Here is a 14884-nt window from a genome sequence, read left to right on the forward strand (position 1 = left end):
TGACTCAGAATAGAGCAGAATAGAACTTTTCTTTAATATGACTTCAGCGTAACATTTCTTAACGTGCTGTTCTTTGTGTTAAGGCTAAAAATGAAACACTTTTCTGCACTAATCTTTTGTAAAGTGCTAGTTCTACTCGATTGCCTTTACTCTGTAAATATTTTCCAAGCAAAGGTTCAGGTTCAGGTTCAGGTTACTTTATTTGTACCCGTAGGTAAACTTGTTTTGCAGCCAGTGAGATGTTAGGTCGATACAAAATTACAAGATAGACTTAAGACAGAACAATCTACTTAATGTGCAAAACATACAAAAAATATCCTAAAAACTAATCTAACACTAATATAAAGTTTTAATCCAAATGAGAGGAAAAGAAGTGTTTTTTCTGTGTGTGCATGGTGCTGGTTAAAGAAAGCACAGAGATATTTGCAGAGCTGTAACACAGATACTGTTACTACTTGTAGTGTGTATTTGTGTAGCACTGACTTTGGATACAACACATTATATGAACTAAAAAAAGCTCTACTTGTAGTTTTAAAAATGTTATTCTCTGCATCAACAGATGAGTTGAAGTGAAAATCTCTGCCATGAATAGAATATACACTCACTTAAACGCAGGTTCAATTAAACATCATTCAATTATGTCACTTCACAGTATAGGTAAGAATGAATGGCACAGACTTAATAGCATAATGAATCTAAACATTACTGTGCAAATGAACTAAAGCTATAACCTGCTCATTTAAATTACGCTTGTATGGTTAGAAAGATCAACAGTATCATCCTGGTGTAGAAGCGCCGTCTCTCTCTCCCTCCCTCTATGATTATATCTCTGTTCTCTTTGTTAGTCAAACAATCTTTTCAGAGCCATTTTTCTTGCAGCCTTTTTGTGCTAGTCATGACAGCATGCAGCCGATGGCACACCGCCAAACTGACAGGACAGTTTAAGCAATTAATGCTCAAAGATATCAGCCAGTGAGTGAAATAATTCCCGATAAACTGCCAGTCCGGCAAGCACAGCCTGACGATACCCTGCGGAATATCCCATCCCGACATATGCCTAATTGTTTACTACTGCTTGTTTACATAAATACAAAATGTTGCAGGGGAGGAGGGGGAGAGAGAGGGGGGGGGGGGAGAGAGAGAGAGAGAGAGAGAGAGAGAGAGAGAGAGAGAGGGGAGAGTCAGTACACTAGAAGACAGAGCCGGAGAATTAATAACAATTTGTGGCAGATAATTACTTATCAATTAAAGCTGTTATCCTGCCTAATTAGGCAACGTTCATTAAATTCAGCCAATTTAAACCTTAATCAAAGTTAGCAGGGCCTGACAGCGCAGAGAGGATCAGTGAGGGAGCGCCCCCCAGTGGAGGAAGGAGGAGGGAGGAATCCCCTAGGTGAGATATATTTCTGAAATGTCTTTTTACCTTTTCTATTGTCTAATAGATTTGAGCATTATATTTAATATTTATATCGTCAATAGTACCATAATTTTTATTTTTATGAGCAGTTATGAGATGTGTTGAGATCATGCATGTATTTATTTAACAATATCATGTTAAAATAATATGTTACATGTTAAAGTTGTTGTTCTGCAGATTTGGCCTTTCCCAGTGTTGTATATTGATATAGGTGCTTTAATGTGTGAGTAACAAGGAGGATACATCTTTTACTGATTAAAATGATTAAAATAAATATTAAAATGATGCCCTGTGAAGGTTGTGGAGTTTAAGTAACAGCATTAAAACATAAATAAAGATACTAAAGTTGAGCTCAGCCAGTTTAAACATGCTTTTGGAGGCTGTGTGGTAAAATCAGTGCTGCTCTCCCAGCATTGACCCCACACTCCTCCCACTCATCTGTGTGAAGTGTGAAGTGTCTCCATCAGTGTGGTCTCATGTTTGCTGTGTGATGATTTCTCTCATCATAAACATTTTCAATTTATAGAAAAATGTGCCAACATATCAGCACGCCATGAGCTGAAATAACGTAGGTTTTAAAAGTAAAGGTTGATTTCAGACCGGGGCTAAAGGCCAAGTAATAAGGTAGGTCCGGTATCTGACTTGTCAGTTTCTGATTTAGTCATGCATATACTTAATTTAATTAAAGATCGATCAGATATCTCAAACTTTAAAAAAAAAAAAAAAAAAAAAAGAAAGTTGCATTGTTGCTGTTTTAAGATGAAAGTTTTACCTTTAACCGAACCAGGAGCAGGTAATGGTGTCAGGAAACACTCCTGTAATAAGATCACCAAAAAACAACTGCCAAACAATGAGCCTGGGGCTACAGGAGGCCCCCTCAGGGTCTGGGGCCCTGGGGCAGTTGTCCCTCTTTGTCTGGTAAATTGTCTGATAATCCAGCCTGGAGTGCAAAATGTAATCTAGCTTTGAGTGCAAGTTGTATTGAAGTACATTTCAAGCTACGCTGCGCCTGTGATGATTTCTAAGACTTCAATAAGCGTGAGAGGTACGAAAGTGTGTGGCTTGAGTAAAAGTATCAATATAACTGCGCAAAAAAAATAAATAATATACTGTCAGGTATTCAAAAGGTCTCCTGAGTAACTTTTAAACTTTACTTTCAAATAAAGTTAGAACAATAATTCAATATTTGCTCCCCAGTTATGTATTAAAGTATAATGTAGGCAGCAAAATAAATACTTGAGTTTGTAAATTTGTTCTCACAACTTGAGTGCAAAGTTACTTGCTACCTATAAATATTATTTCTTTTATGTTTCACAGTAATAACAATCTACCCTCAGGCACACAATGACTGTAGGTTTAACACCCTCCTTCACCCTCTGGCCTGTCAGCTGCTTTTAAAGCCTTCACTTCCAAGAACTGTTGTGGCCAATTGACAACAAAGCACGCGCTTCTTGGGGCGCCTCCTCGGCACGAGGAATGAGTTAATTAATATTGGCTCTTGTTTGGTTGAGTTAATGAATGAGTGAATTATGCACCTCTGGGACACCGCCTCCCCAATCGCTTTAAATTATCCCCCTCGCCCCCTCTGCCGACATTGTCCTCCAATTTCCCCACTATGATCCTGCAGTGATGGGGTCCCTGTCACCGACCAGACCACAACATACACACACACACAGGCACAGAGGGGGCTACCCCTGCCGTCTCCATCTGTCTGTCTTTGTCCTGCTCGGGTCTATTTTACTTCTTTGTCTCCTCACATTTATTGACGCCTTTTTTTTTAATTCAACGCTTCTGTTCGACCTCGCTCCGCCAGCTCAGGGTGGCAAATAACTTCCATCCCATTAACTCGTTTGAGAGGGGAGACTAGTCAAACAAAGCTTGGCTGCAATCTGATCCTCTCACACACACTCACACACACACACACACACTTACACACTCACACACTCAGTCCTGTTGGTCAGAGAGGAAGGGGGAAAAAAAGATCCATATTATTTGCATTAAAAGCCTCACACCGTGAAATTCATTTATAATTACAAGGCGGGGTACTGTGTGTGTTATGCAGATCAGGGACATGTGTGTGTGTGGTGACTGGCTCAGATTGGTTATTTTGTGATATGCTAACATGGAATGTATGGTGACAGATTGCAATTATCCCGTTATTGTAATTGTCAAAGTCAATTCAGTGCAGGCCGGGTGCAGCCTGCATGAAAACGAGCAGGGTTTCCTGATGACTTACATCTTTTTTTTTTTTTAAGGCATCAGTCTTAACAAACAGGCTGCTCTCAGGCCATCACCTCAGACAGCGTGATACGGTCTTAGGACTAGAAATGGAGGCTGTTCTTTTGGTTTTTATCAGTTATTTTTCCTTTAAAGTTTCTATTCAAACTTTTATGAAGTTAACACTTTTTGGCACATTTTTGGTATATGGTAAAAGTACCCAAAAATGTTGATCTGGTCTCAATAACCACTGTGAACCTATAATTAGGTAACATTAATTGGCTTTAACTGTCCTACAAGTTTCATAATTTTGAAGAAAACCTAAGCTGCTGTTGCAGATTGTGCCATCCTTGTTGAAAGTCTGTTTCCTTGTAATTTTTCTTGTTCACACTATTAAAAAAAGATTGTCCTGTGTTCTATGTGATTGATCAGTAGTCTATTGTGAATCCAAGGTAAACTCCTTCTAAATACCTGTGTGGACCCTCAAAAGTCTTCTCTGCTTATCCTCATGGATCTCCAGCGCCCTCGTGTGGTGAACAATACCAGGACAGGTATTCTGCCGACCTGCACAAAATACATATTCAGTCAACTCTATTATAGACAAGGGGTTCCCAAAGTTTCAGCCCAATACCCCCAAAATATAGGTGCCAAAGACTTGTGACCCCCTCAAAGTGATTTAAAGTGGCTTCATTTAGCTGGTCTGCAGAAATTTAAGCCTACCTCTATGAGCATGTGTCTGTGTTTCCTGTGCAGTTATGAATTAACCTGCTGCTACTGATGCTTTTGATAATTAACTGTTCACCAACCCTAAACTTAGGAGTCATCTGGCAAAAAGAAAGGCAGGAAACTCATTACATTTTCTATTTTCAAGGTTTTATTTCAAGTTTAGCTACTATTCTTGTCAATATTTTTACTATAAATGGGTCAAATTTACTATTTTTAGATAACTTTTGTCATTCAACTTTTTTTATTGCATTTTTTCAGTATTTCTTTGTTCACCACAAGTTAACAAATTATGGCTATGTTTGTAGATGAGAACTGGTTTTCAAACATGTTTTACCTGGTAAAATAAAGGTGAAATAAATTAATAAATAAATAATATAAGTAATACAAAATCAACAAAGAGAAAACCAAACAAGGGTAAAATAAATAATAATAATAATACTAATAATAATAATAATAATAATACATATTTTTAGATAACTTTAAAAAAAAAATCATTTTGGAAGACATCTCAAGACCCCCCATTTGTGTCTTGCCACCCCCCAGGGAGTCTCGACCCACACTTTGGGAACCCCCGTTATAGACCAGGCAAGGAAAAAGAAAGGATTGTCAGCCACAACATGCAGGGGTGTCGTGGGGGAAAAGTGGGACTGACTACCGAGGGCCCAAGTGGGGAGGGGGGCCCTTCATTGACCTGAAATAAAATGTGTTTTCTACTACGCTTTTCTTTTGTTCTGTTATAACTGCAATAAGATAACTAAAATTGTCTAAATAAATAAACAAACATTCAGAATTTATTTCTGGCTCCGTGAGATATGCGTCTCATGCCTAAATTGGGGAATTGTCATATTTTCACAGCATCCAGTTTGTCTGAATCTGATTGAAAGTAAACTGTAGGTTTTTGGAGTTTTATTTGACTTCATGAGGTCAGATTATACCAAATAATGCCCCCTTGTTGTTAGTCAACAAGTCACTTGGCTTGGAATAATCTTGTTTAAAGAAGTGGACAGTCTGAAGGTCAATATTGTAAAAAATAATAATATTGATATGTAGCTTAGATTTGAGTCAGTTATAGTTTTAAGCATACATTTTTGTTTAATGAAAAACCAGTATTATATGTTATATTTTGTAGGGTTGGCTGTGGTGATGGGGCCCACTGAGATATCTTTTCAGGGGGCCCAGAATTCCTGGCAACACCCCTGACAACACGGTATTACATTTATAGTAATGAAGTATGAAGAGAGCAACAGATTGATGACAGCTGGTTTATTTTACTAGAATATTAAAGTGTTCAATAAAAAATATATGTTATTAAAGTAGGCTATTACACAAACCCTTCATTATTTTCTTTAGCATTGACTCGTTTATTTTTCAAAGTTTGGCAGCAATTTTAATCTGGCTCTAGTTCAAAGTTATATTTCAAATTTTATCAAAAACCAAATATATGTGCATTTTTTAAATATCTAATAATTTGGTTCATCAGACAACAATCTGTTCTCAACTTGGTTATCTGCTCGCTCTTCCCCACTTTAAAAAGGCCTCGCGTCTTCACGTGACCCAGCTGAGCACGAGGACTCCAGCGCACCTGCATTTATCCACTTAATTAATCAAACCTGTCGTTTCGGTCTCGTTCAGACCAAACAGTCCGCTGGTATTGACAGTGATGATGGCTGAATCTCGGAGGATTCAGTTGACCACGTTGTCCTGTGATGCAGCCTCACCTTCATCCACTGTAGCGCCAGCCTCGGCCCCTACACCTCCGCCAGGTGTTCAGCAGGAGAAAGAACCCCGTCCAGGCGTCGACACAGTCCGACTGGTGCTCTCATTGTTTGAGTCTGACGAGAGGTGTTTCCCGGAGTTCAGCTACAGTCAGCTCGTTGAAAAGAAGGTGCAAAACTCATCCTGGAAACTGACTCAGTTCACTCTCTAGTGTAGTCAGCCAATCTGAAGATCCAGGAGCAGCTCTGGAGGGCAGACTCAAAAAGTTAGGCTACCTGTAACATGCGTCAGAACTGTAGTCAGATTGTAGTTGTGCTTATTTCTGTTACTTAAAGATACACTTGATTTTTTTTTTTTCTCAAATTGTGCATCAATACAAAAAAAAAAAACTTTATTGGCAGTGAAGTTTTAAATACATGTAGGCCTATCTGAATAAAGTTCCTCTATATGAAACAGTTAATCCATTTTAACTAATCTTTCCACAGATTGTAGCTACTTAAAAACTATCCTCAGTAAGCCCAGTCTGGAAGTAAAGGGGTACCCATAGGTTTTGGGATGAATCTGATGTAAATACCTTGGCTATATGATCAGACAAAGAGCTGATTTTCTGTTTGTGTTACATTCATTTTTCCCTTTTTGTTTTTTAGAGCAAATGCACAAAAGAAAAAGTCCCACTGAGCAGATTTGAAAAGGAAGAAAAGATAGAAGATGATGAGATGGCTGCTATTGCAAAGAAGCTGGAGGAGAAATATGTGAGTTGTCTTTTGTTTTTTAATGCAAAACTGAATTACTTGTAAAAGATTCTGCCATAGACCTTTTAGTTACATGATGACCAGTGCCAATAAAGTAACTGAATTGAATATAGTTTGAAATGTAATCAGTTTTTGACTCAAATGTTGAAACAGTGTCCTCTAAATGGCATGATTTATTATTTTGCATAATCTTGTTGCAGGGCAACAAACCGAAGAAAAAGAAGGACCGCATTCAAGATCTGATTGATATCGGATATGGTTATGATGACGAGGATTCTTTTATTGACAACTCAGAGGCTGTAAGTCAGTTTAGTCACTTATTGAAAATTCCACATAATTCTTGTTACTTTATGTTCCTTTTGTATTTTTCACATCAGTCTATTTTGGATCTGTTGCACCAAGAAACAATTTAAAGCTCCAGTAAGGAACTTTTGGATTGTGTTGATCTTGGCGCCCCCCGGTGGACAAAACTGGTTTTGTCCTAGACATAAGCAAGTAGTGTTTTTAACAAAAAATCTAACCCTGTTTTATTTTGAAGGTCAAACATGTCACTCATTGAGAACCTTTGTTCTGGAAAATGTCAAACAAAGCTGTTTCAGCAGCTCACAGTTAAGCACCATGACTTATTTCAGAAATTAGATATAACTATACAAATATTTCATCTTTATACTGATGGTCTAGTTTGCTCTTGGCAGTCATAAAGAGGCCTTAATATTAGTTTCAGTATGTTTCATAACCTGCTAAAAACCTCTCACAGGAGCTTTAATATTTTGTATTCAGGCCTTTGTTTCTCAACAAAGTTTTATCAGAAGAAGAGACACATGGCTCTGTTAGTTCGCTTTGATCAACAAGTCTGCAAATCAAAACGTGTTATTTTCCCAAAAAGTGGTCTGATAAAACGTTCTCTGCACAGAAATTGGGTCCAGATCTGTACGTAAGCTAGCCAGTCCTTCTAATCCTTCCCTTTTACTGTCTTTAAATCACGGTGTCTAATAAAAGTGCTTCTGTCTGATTCCTACAGTATGATGAATTTGTGCCAGCTTCCATCACAACCAAATTTGGAGGGTTTTACATAAATTCAGGCGTGCTGCAGTTCAGACAGACTTCTGACACTGAGGACCTCACACAGGATGGGAACACACCTGAGCACTCCAAGGTAAGCTATGCATCGAATGCCCAATCCCAATGTCCACCCTGAAGTTTAAGCGCTGAACCCACTGACACACATACATGACATTACACGCCACATGAAAACTAGATGAGCCACTAGATAATGAAAAAACATGCTGGTCTCCAGCAAGAATTTGTCTTACAGTACAGTGTTTTTATATTTAGACAGAATGACATTAATGCATTGTAATGGATATTTTCTTTATTGCAAACATTGATTTCAATCTAACTATTAATGCTGTCATTATTATGTCTGTCATAATTTTTTAAAAGCAATCTCAAGAGCTACCTTTTTAGTCTCGCTTTTAACTTAGTTTCATTCATTTTTATAACGGTATTATTTATTTATTTATTTATTTATTTATCTAGCGACAATTGTAGTCACTTTTATTGATTTATGTATTTTTTTTCAAGTATATCATCTTTTCTTATAATGGTTTAATATTTTAGTGTTTATTATCTTAGTAATGTATTTTATTTTGGTAAGTTGCATTTTTTTGTGTTGAGTTTTAACATCTTATTTTACCTACAGTGTTTCCTTATTAAGATATCATGAGGGTTTCCTCAGTTCTTTCAGCAACTTCTTATTTCTTATTCATTTATTTATTTTATTGTTATTGTTTTTATCATTACTTTTGAATATATTGTGTTCTTAACTTTAGGATTGTGGGTTGGATTTGAGGTCAGGTTGGGATTAGGATGGGGGGGGGGGGTCTTTCTTTATATCTTCTTTTTTTAAAGCCAGTTCTGTTTATTGAACGAAATTCAATGACATTATAATTTTCGTACAACTTTACTTTTTTCATTTAAATGAAGAAAAGAAAAAACACAACAATGAGACTGGGAAAACGACACTCCTAACAGGAGAAACAAGGTGCACACATGTGCATAATTATATCTGTAGAGGTCCATAAATACAGAATCACCTGCACATTTACAATATAAATATACCAGTCCCAGAACTCAAAAAGAAAAATAACCCCCTCCTCCCCAGCCCAGCTCAGAAGGAGAAATTAACACACACAAATGTGGGAATACAGCAAAAGAAATATATCTTATATTTTCTTAATTTGTTCTATTTTAAGTTGTTTTAATGTACAGCACTTTGTGTTACAAAGTCATTGTATGAAAAGCCCTTTATAAATAAAGTCTAATTGATTGATGTTCCAGGTTCATTGTTATCTCAGTCTCTTGAAATGTTTGTGAAAAACCGTAACACTTCCAAACATCACTTTTTAGAAACGCAAACTAAATGGTGTCAAAGACAAACCAAAGAAGAAGCCATGCAGAGAGGATGGAGAGATGAAAGTTGAGGTGGATCTGGAGTCAAGGTGAGGCTGACTTGAAGACTCTTGTTTAGAGTCAGTTTGAAAGTGATGAAAATAATTCTCACAGAGGTTGTGTTTGTTTTGTAGCACTTTGCCTAAAGTTAGACCAAACAGCGAGATGAAGAAGAAAAAGAAGAAGAAAGTGTCTGGAACGTTAAGCGTCACCAGCATGTTGAAGAAGTTTCAAAGAGAGAAAGAGAAGGACCGACAGAAAACGGACAAAGCGAATCAGAGGACGGCTGCTGTCATGGGAGTACCCTCAATCCCTCTGTGCCCGGCAGATGCAGCGGGGGGTGGAGGTTCTGGGCTGACCGACCCCCTCCTCAGTTTAATCGGATCAACCAATGACCACGCTCTGATTCAGGCAGCCAACGCAGTGGACTTTGATATAGATTTGGACTCTTTGTTAGAGGACAGTGAGGAACTGTCATCAAAGATGGGTTCTCAACCTGCAGCAGTGGTGCAGCTTTGCCAACCAAAAACTGAAGACCACACTGAGTCTGATGCTGCTCCCCCTGAAGCCCAAGCTCATAACACAAAGACTAACCTGCAGCTGAAGCCTCAACCTGAGCAAATCCAGCTCCTGCCACAGACCAGTTCTACCTCAGCTCAGTGTGTCCCACTGCCAGAGGGACTTCCTGCAGGACTGGAAGGCAGCATTCAAAAACTCATGGTGGTGAGGTTACATTTAAGATGTGAATTGTCAAGATGTCACATGTTGAATGGAAATGGAAAAACTTCAGGATGGATGCAAAGATGACTAAACATTTTTTTTCAGGCTGCAAAGACCTCAGAGGGCGAGTCAAAGCTCAAATTCTTCACTCCAGAGATCAACTCCATCCTGCTTAAGTGAGTTATCGAATGATGTAAAAAAAAATGCGGTAAAGTTTATTTCGATCTCAATAACTAATGTCTTAAACCAAGAAGACCCTCTGTGAGCGACTTCTGAAAATAGAATCTGTATTATAATCTGGCTTTAAATCCCAGAGCTCCATGTTTCTGGCTTCAGCTGTCCATAAAGATTTCTAACACGGTATGGGGTCATAGTTCAGCTCCCTCCTCTGTCTTGTTCCAGTATTGAGCTGCAGTGTCGGGAGCAGGGTGGACAGCTGCGCTCCAAGGTGTACTCTCACCTGACGTCCTTCCTCCCCTGCAGCAGAGACACGCTCCTCAAACGTGTGAAGAAGCTGTTAGTCGCACACACGGTGAGTGTTTTTTTGTTTTGGCTCCATGCAGCGTTCCAAGTGTCAAATCTTGGTTGTGACTTACTTCTTCATTTTCACACTGACAAGGAGGAGCCGCCAAATGTGGAGGATCCAGTGCATAAACTCAAAGAGGCCGTTAGCAAAGAGAAGGAGCCCCCCAATGTGGAGGATCCAGTGCATAAACTTAAGGAGGCCATCGGAAAAGCCATGCCCGAGCAGATTGCATGTTTCCATGAAAACTGTCAAGCATATGAACAAGTCAAGGCGTCAAAGTAAGTTCATTAGTGAAGGCTCAAATTTTATTGTTAAAAAGTGATGTTTTATAACTTAGAGGCAGAATGAGAGAGATTTACCCAAAGAAAACCAAACCAAAAAATAATACTGAATATTGTGATTTTTATTTATTTATTTTTAATCCCCTACTAATCTGAAAATTCTCTTCACCATATCATTCTATATTTACTATAAATCCTCAAGTAAGGACGGGTCCTTTTATTTGCAAACACTGCAGAAGGTACCAGGCTTTTATATGAAGCAGGCTTGTATTAGAGGCATGCCTTTTATCTCAAATTCTCTCTGAGAAGTACAGTAGTTCATGTTTTAGCACAAAAAGAGGGCCGGATATGAGTGCTGAAACCACTGATCTGCATTTTTTGTGGTTTTAAGTGAACTATTGGTATTTCATGCCAATAAAAAGAAAAAAGGACACTGAATAGAGTAGGACACTTGGTAGAGAGATATAGGAATGACATGTGGCCTCAAGGTGGAGTCAAACCGGGGCCTCCTGCTTCAAGGACTAATGTAATATATTGTGATGTCTTGAAAATGTTGTTTGATAACTTTTTTTTGTTATTTGGCATAAAAGTTGTATGAACATTAATTCCTGCATCCTTTCCTGGTTCTCTGGATGTATAATTTTCAGTTTTACATCTTGAGCTTTGTGTTTATTTATGACAGAGCAACAGAAGAGGAGAAAGAAGGCAGTCAGAAGATGAATGTTGGCCCAGAGGACAATGTGGAGGAGAAAGGTGGGAAAAGAGGAGGACCTAAGAAGTTGTTCAAATGGAATGAAGAGATCAGGTCAGACATGATGAGGATCTGAAGTGTTGTGAAAGCATCAGCCTGTGAAAAAATAAATGTGTGGTAAATGAACCCGCATTTGAACACTTTAAACTGCTGCTTTAAGTGACTGATGCCTTTTGTCTCACACACAGGGAGTGCCTGTGTAATGTGTTGAAAGTGAAAATGGAGGCACATAATAAAGAAAGAAAAGGGAGCCAGGAGATGGAGGAGTACCTTAAGACCCTGTTGGACAATGAAGTGAAACCGCTCTGGCCAAAAGGGTGGATCCAGTCAAGGTATCTTTTTTTACTACCTCTTTAAAAGTAGACCTACATGTTAAGTCATTCTACATTCAGACATGTCTCAATATTTGTTGATTCAGGGTGCTCGTAAGAGAGAGCAAGAAAATGTTGGGCCTCTCTACGTGTCCACTGTGAGTACAAACCCACCTGTAACCCAATTTCTATTTATCAGCATGAATTTCTTGATGCTTCAATAAGTTTGTCTTATTACAATCTGACTTGATGTCCGGCATGTGCACTCAGAGTAAAGAGGGCGAGGCCGGAGAAGAAGCAGCAGCAGCCATCTATCTGTGGTCCTCCTGTTATGTCAGGTGCTTGCAGCGTTGTCCAGGGATCTCCACTGCAGCCTCAAGAAACAGATGACGTCTTCATAGTGGATCCAGTTATCTCAACTACTGTATCACTGGGGGGTGTGAAGAAGGAAGTTGCAGCCTTACCAAAAGTGAAGGATAAAACAGGAGGAGGTGTGGCAGCAGGTGTTTCCTTGACCCCTGCTGAGTCAGGTGGACCCCCAGTCATCACCACGTCTGCTCCCACTCCTTCACTCCTGGACCTCCTGGCCGATCAGGCTCTGGCGCAGCAGCAGCCTCTGTCTGTGTCGCAGGAGCTCCTGGCAGCAGCTGTTGCGAAATACCAACATTCAGTTCGACACTGGAGCTTCGGGTTTGACCTCAAAAGTCCTCCTCTTCCTCCTCCGCCTCCTCAGTCCAGCCCCGTCAGTTTCCCTGTGAGCGGGGCGTGTCAGGTCGTTGTGCCACAGTTGCTGCAGATTGGAGACTTTGCCCGGAACATGAATGCTGGACAAGCTCTGATCATCTCGGATGACTCTGACACAACGATTCAGTGACTAACTACGATGCAGACGGACACACAGTGAGTTTTTTATTCTTTCCTTTCTTATGCTTAACACACTGCTGCTGGAGGGGGTCTATGAAATGAAACAAAACCCATAGATTGATAATAATATAACTAGAGTGGTATCATGGGGGCTGTTGTCTTATTATTTAACCATTTTGGGTAAAAAAACCTAAAGTGAGTCAATTCACAGACAAGATAATGTTAGTGTTTATATGCGTGACCTTTCATCGTGTTCACATATAATGTAGCTTCATTCTAATGAAAGAGCCAGCAGTGAACAGCACACAGACATCAACTCACTCTGGGGTTTAATTAAGCGGCAACCTCCGGTCTCAAAATATGAAGCCCATGTGCGAGTGTTATAAACTTCAATTCATCTAGTATCCGCTAGAGGCTGGCTGCAGAAACCACATACACACCCATTAAAAAAAGACAATCTTTGCAGCAGAAATAAACATGTTTACAGCCTGGGTCAAGAAACGGCTTGGGTCTACGTAGCTAATTTCTCTATCGGCACACATTGTGATATTTTTCTAACACGATGGTTCAGAAGATATAAAGATTCAGAGTTTTGCCCAAATAAGGACATGACTGATTCGACAGGAACACATAGCTGTTGGCTAAGAGGCTCAAATCCGCCTCTTTATGTCACACTCTGCCTGGTTGAGTTCAGCATTTCCGCATTGCATGTGGTTTCTGGTACTTCCGGAGCCAGCCTCAAGCGGATCCTCGAGAAACTGCAGTTTTCAACGCTTGCTTCAATTCTCGCCGGAGGTTTCTGCTTGGTCCATACCTGCAAATTAAACGCCTAAGTCTTTCCAGCTTCACAACCTTGGTGCAAAAAGGAAAAGACTCAATAGCTGCAAGTAAAGGTCATGTTATACACTTTCTTCATCAAAACTTTAATTTCAAGAATCAGACATTTTATGGAAGATGCTATGTACCTGTAGAGTAACTGACTAACCATTAGTAGTCCTTTTTTAGAAGACATTTAGCAACAACAAGCAAAAGCCAGCAGTGATGTCAAATAATGCAAGATAAATAAAGACATACGTTTCAAAGGCAGCATCACAGCTGTTGGATGATCAGCTGAGAGTGTTTAGAAATCTTGTTTTTTATCTTCACAGATCAAGAGCTGTTCCTTAACAAAGACTTGGACACCCAACGGAAAACTTCCTCTTGTTCTACCAAACCTGATGAGTGATGATTTTGATGTTTACAGTGAACAGCTTGTTGACTTTGACAATCCAGCAGAAGTTTATAAGTTTACATCAGTGTGATATTTTGTCTGCAGTTAAAGCTGTGGTCTCAGCAGAATGTGTGTTCATGTGCTGTCTGTCATTTTAACTTGTATTTGAATACATTAATGGTCTTTGATGGGAAGAAACTTGTCACTGAAGCCAGTAGAGAAAAAACAAGATTTTCCAGAATAAATCCTAAATTTCTAAAACCAATGAAGTCGTAATTCAACAAGAATCAGGTCATCATTTTAGTCAATGGTTGACCTAGACTTTATTCCTATCTCAGATTTATCCTCATAATTTTATGACTTAAATCTGGAAATCTTAATTTTTCTTCCTTAACTCGGCCCTCAGCCTCCGTCATAGAAGCATGTGTGGTGTCAACCCATGGAAAGAGAAGTAGCACTCTAACTTATGAGCACAGAGATGAACATCCCCCTCCCAAACTTTGACCATTATCTATTTCTAAATAGATATTGAGAGGTTTAACATCTACTCATAGAATTACTTCTCACAATGACCACTGAGTGATGGTTTTCTTTGAAATGTGAATGATTTACTTTGAATTAATAAATGATAAAGAGCTGCCATGTTTGTCTAACCATTGTTTTTTCTTATTCTTCTCATAGTTTAGTTTAGTTTATTTGACAGATACACAACGCAGCTTTAGAACCAGAGTTAACCATATAGCTTATTTACATGTGTGCTCTCTTAGCAGGAAGAAAACACAAACATTACAACACACGCAATTATAAAACATTAAAGATAAGAAAACTTAACAGGATGTCAAAAACAACTAATATCACAAACTTCCATACAAAGGATTAGTAATCACATGATTGGTTTGCTGTTGGCCATGTTTTAAGTTTTGTTTTAAAAACACAGAAGCC

At 38.9% G+C, this 14884-nt stretch overlaps 2 protein-coding genes across 9 annotated transcripts in view; one reads left to right on the top strand and one right to left on the bottom strand.

Moving 5' to 3' along the window:
* Positions 1-4200, bottom strand: part of LOC117815307 (homeobox protein unc-4 homolog) — a 22499-nt gene extending 18299 nt beyond the window's left edge. For 5 of the 8 annotated variants that reach the window (XM_034686944.1, XM_034686943.1, XM_034686939.1 and 2 more), the window contains exon 1: positions 4106-4200. The gene's annotated coding sequence lies outside the window, so the exon portion shown is untranslated. The remainder of the gene's footprint in view (positions 1-4105) is intronic. The other 3 variants (XM_034686947.1, XM_034686945.1, XM_034686946.1) reach the window with 2 other exon arrangements.
* Positions 4201-5825: 1625 nt separating this feature from the next.
* Positions 5826-14584, top strand: LOC117815673 (ubinuclein-1-like). The gene is made up of 14 exons (XM_034687525.1): positions 5826-6245; positions 6724-6828; positions 7029-7127; positions 7850-7984; positions 9238-9329; positions 9414-10002; positions 10105-10175; positions 10402-10531; positions 10619-10803; positions 11489-11611; positions 11746-11889; positions 11976-12026; positions 12139-12768; positions 13881-14584. Exons 1-13 carry the CDS (start codon positions 6021-6023, stop codon positions 12740-12742), a joined length of 2553 nt encoding a protein of 850 aa, XP_034543416.1. The 5' UTR covers positions 5826-6020; the 3' UTR covers positions 12743-12768; positions 13881-14584.
* The last annotated feature ends 300 nt before the right edge of the window (positions 14585-14884 follow it).

The sequence above is a fragment of the Notolabrus celidotus genome, chromosome 7, assembly GCF_009762535.1.
Source record: "Notolabrus celidotus isolate fNotCel1 chromosome 7, fNotCel1.pri, whole genome shotgun sequence".
NCBI lineage: Eukaryota > Metazoa > Chordata > Actinopteri > Labriformes > Labridae > Notolabrus > Notolabrus celidotus.

What these genes read in the sequence shown, in the direction of transcription:
- LOC117815673 (XM_034687525.1), top strand. Translation starts at nt 6,021, where the DNA reads ATGATGGCTGAATCTCGGAGGATTCAGTTGACCACGTTGTCCTGTGAT. An exon ending in AAAGGGTGGATCCAGTCAAG is followed by an intron (nt 11,890 to 11,975) that starts GTATCTTTTTTT and finishes TTGTTGATTCAG; the next exon opens with GGTGCTCGTAAGAGAGAGCA. An exon ending in GGCCTCTCTACGTGTCCACT is followed by an intron (nt 12,027 to 12,138) that starts GTGAGTACAAAC and finishes ATGTGCACTCAG; the next exon opens with AGTAAAGAGGGCGAGGCCGG.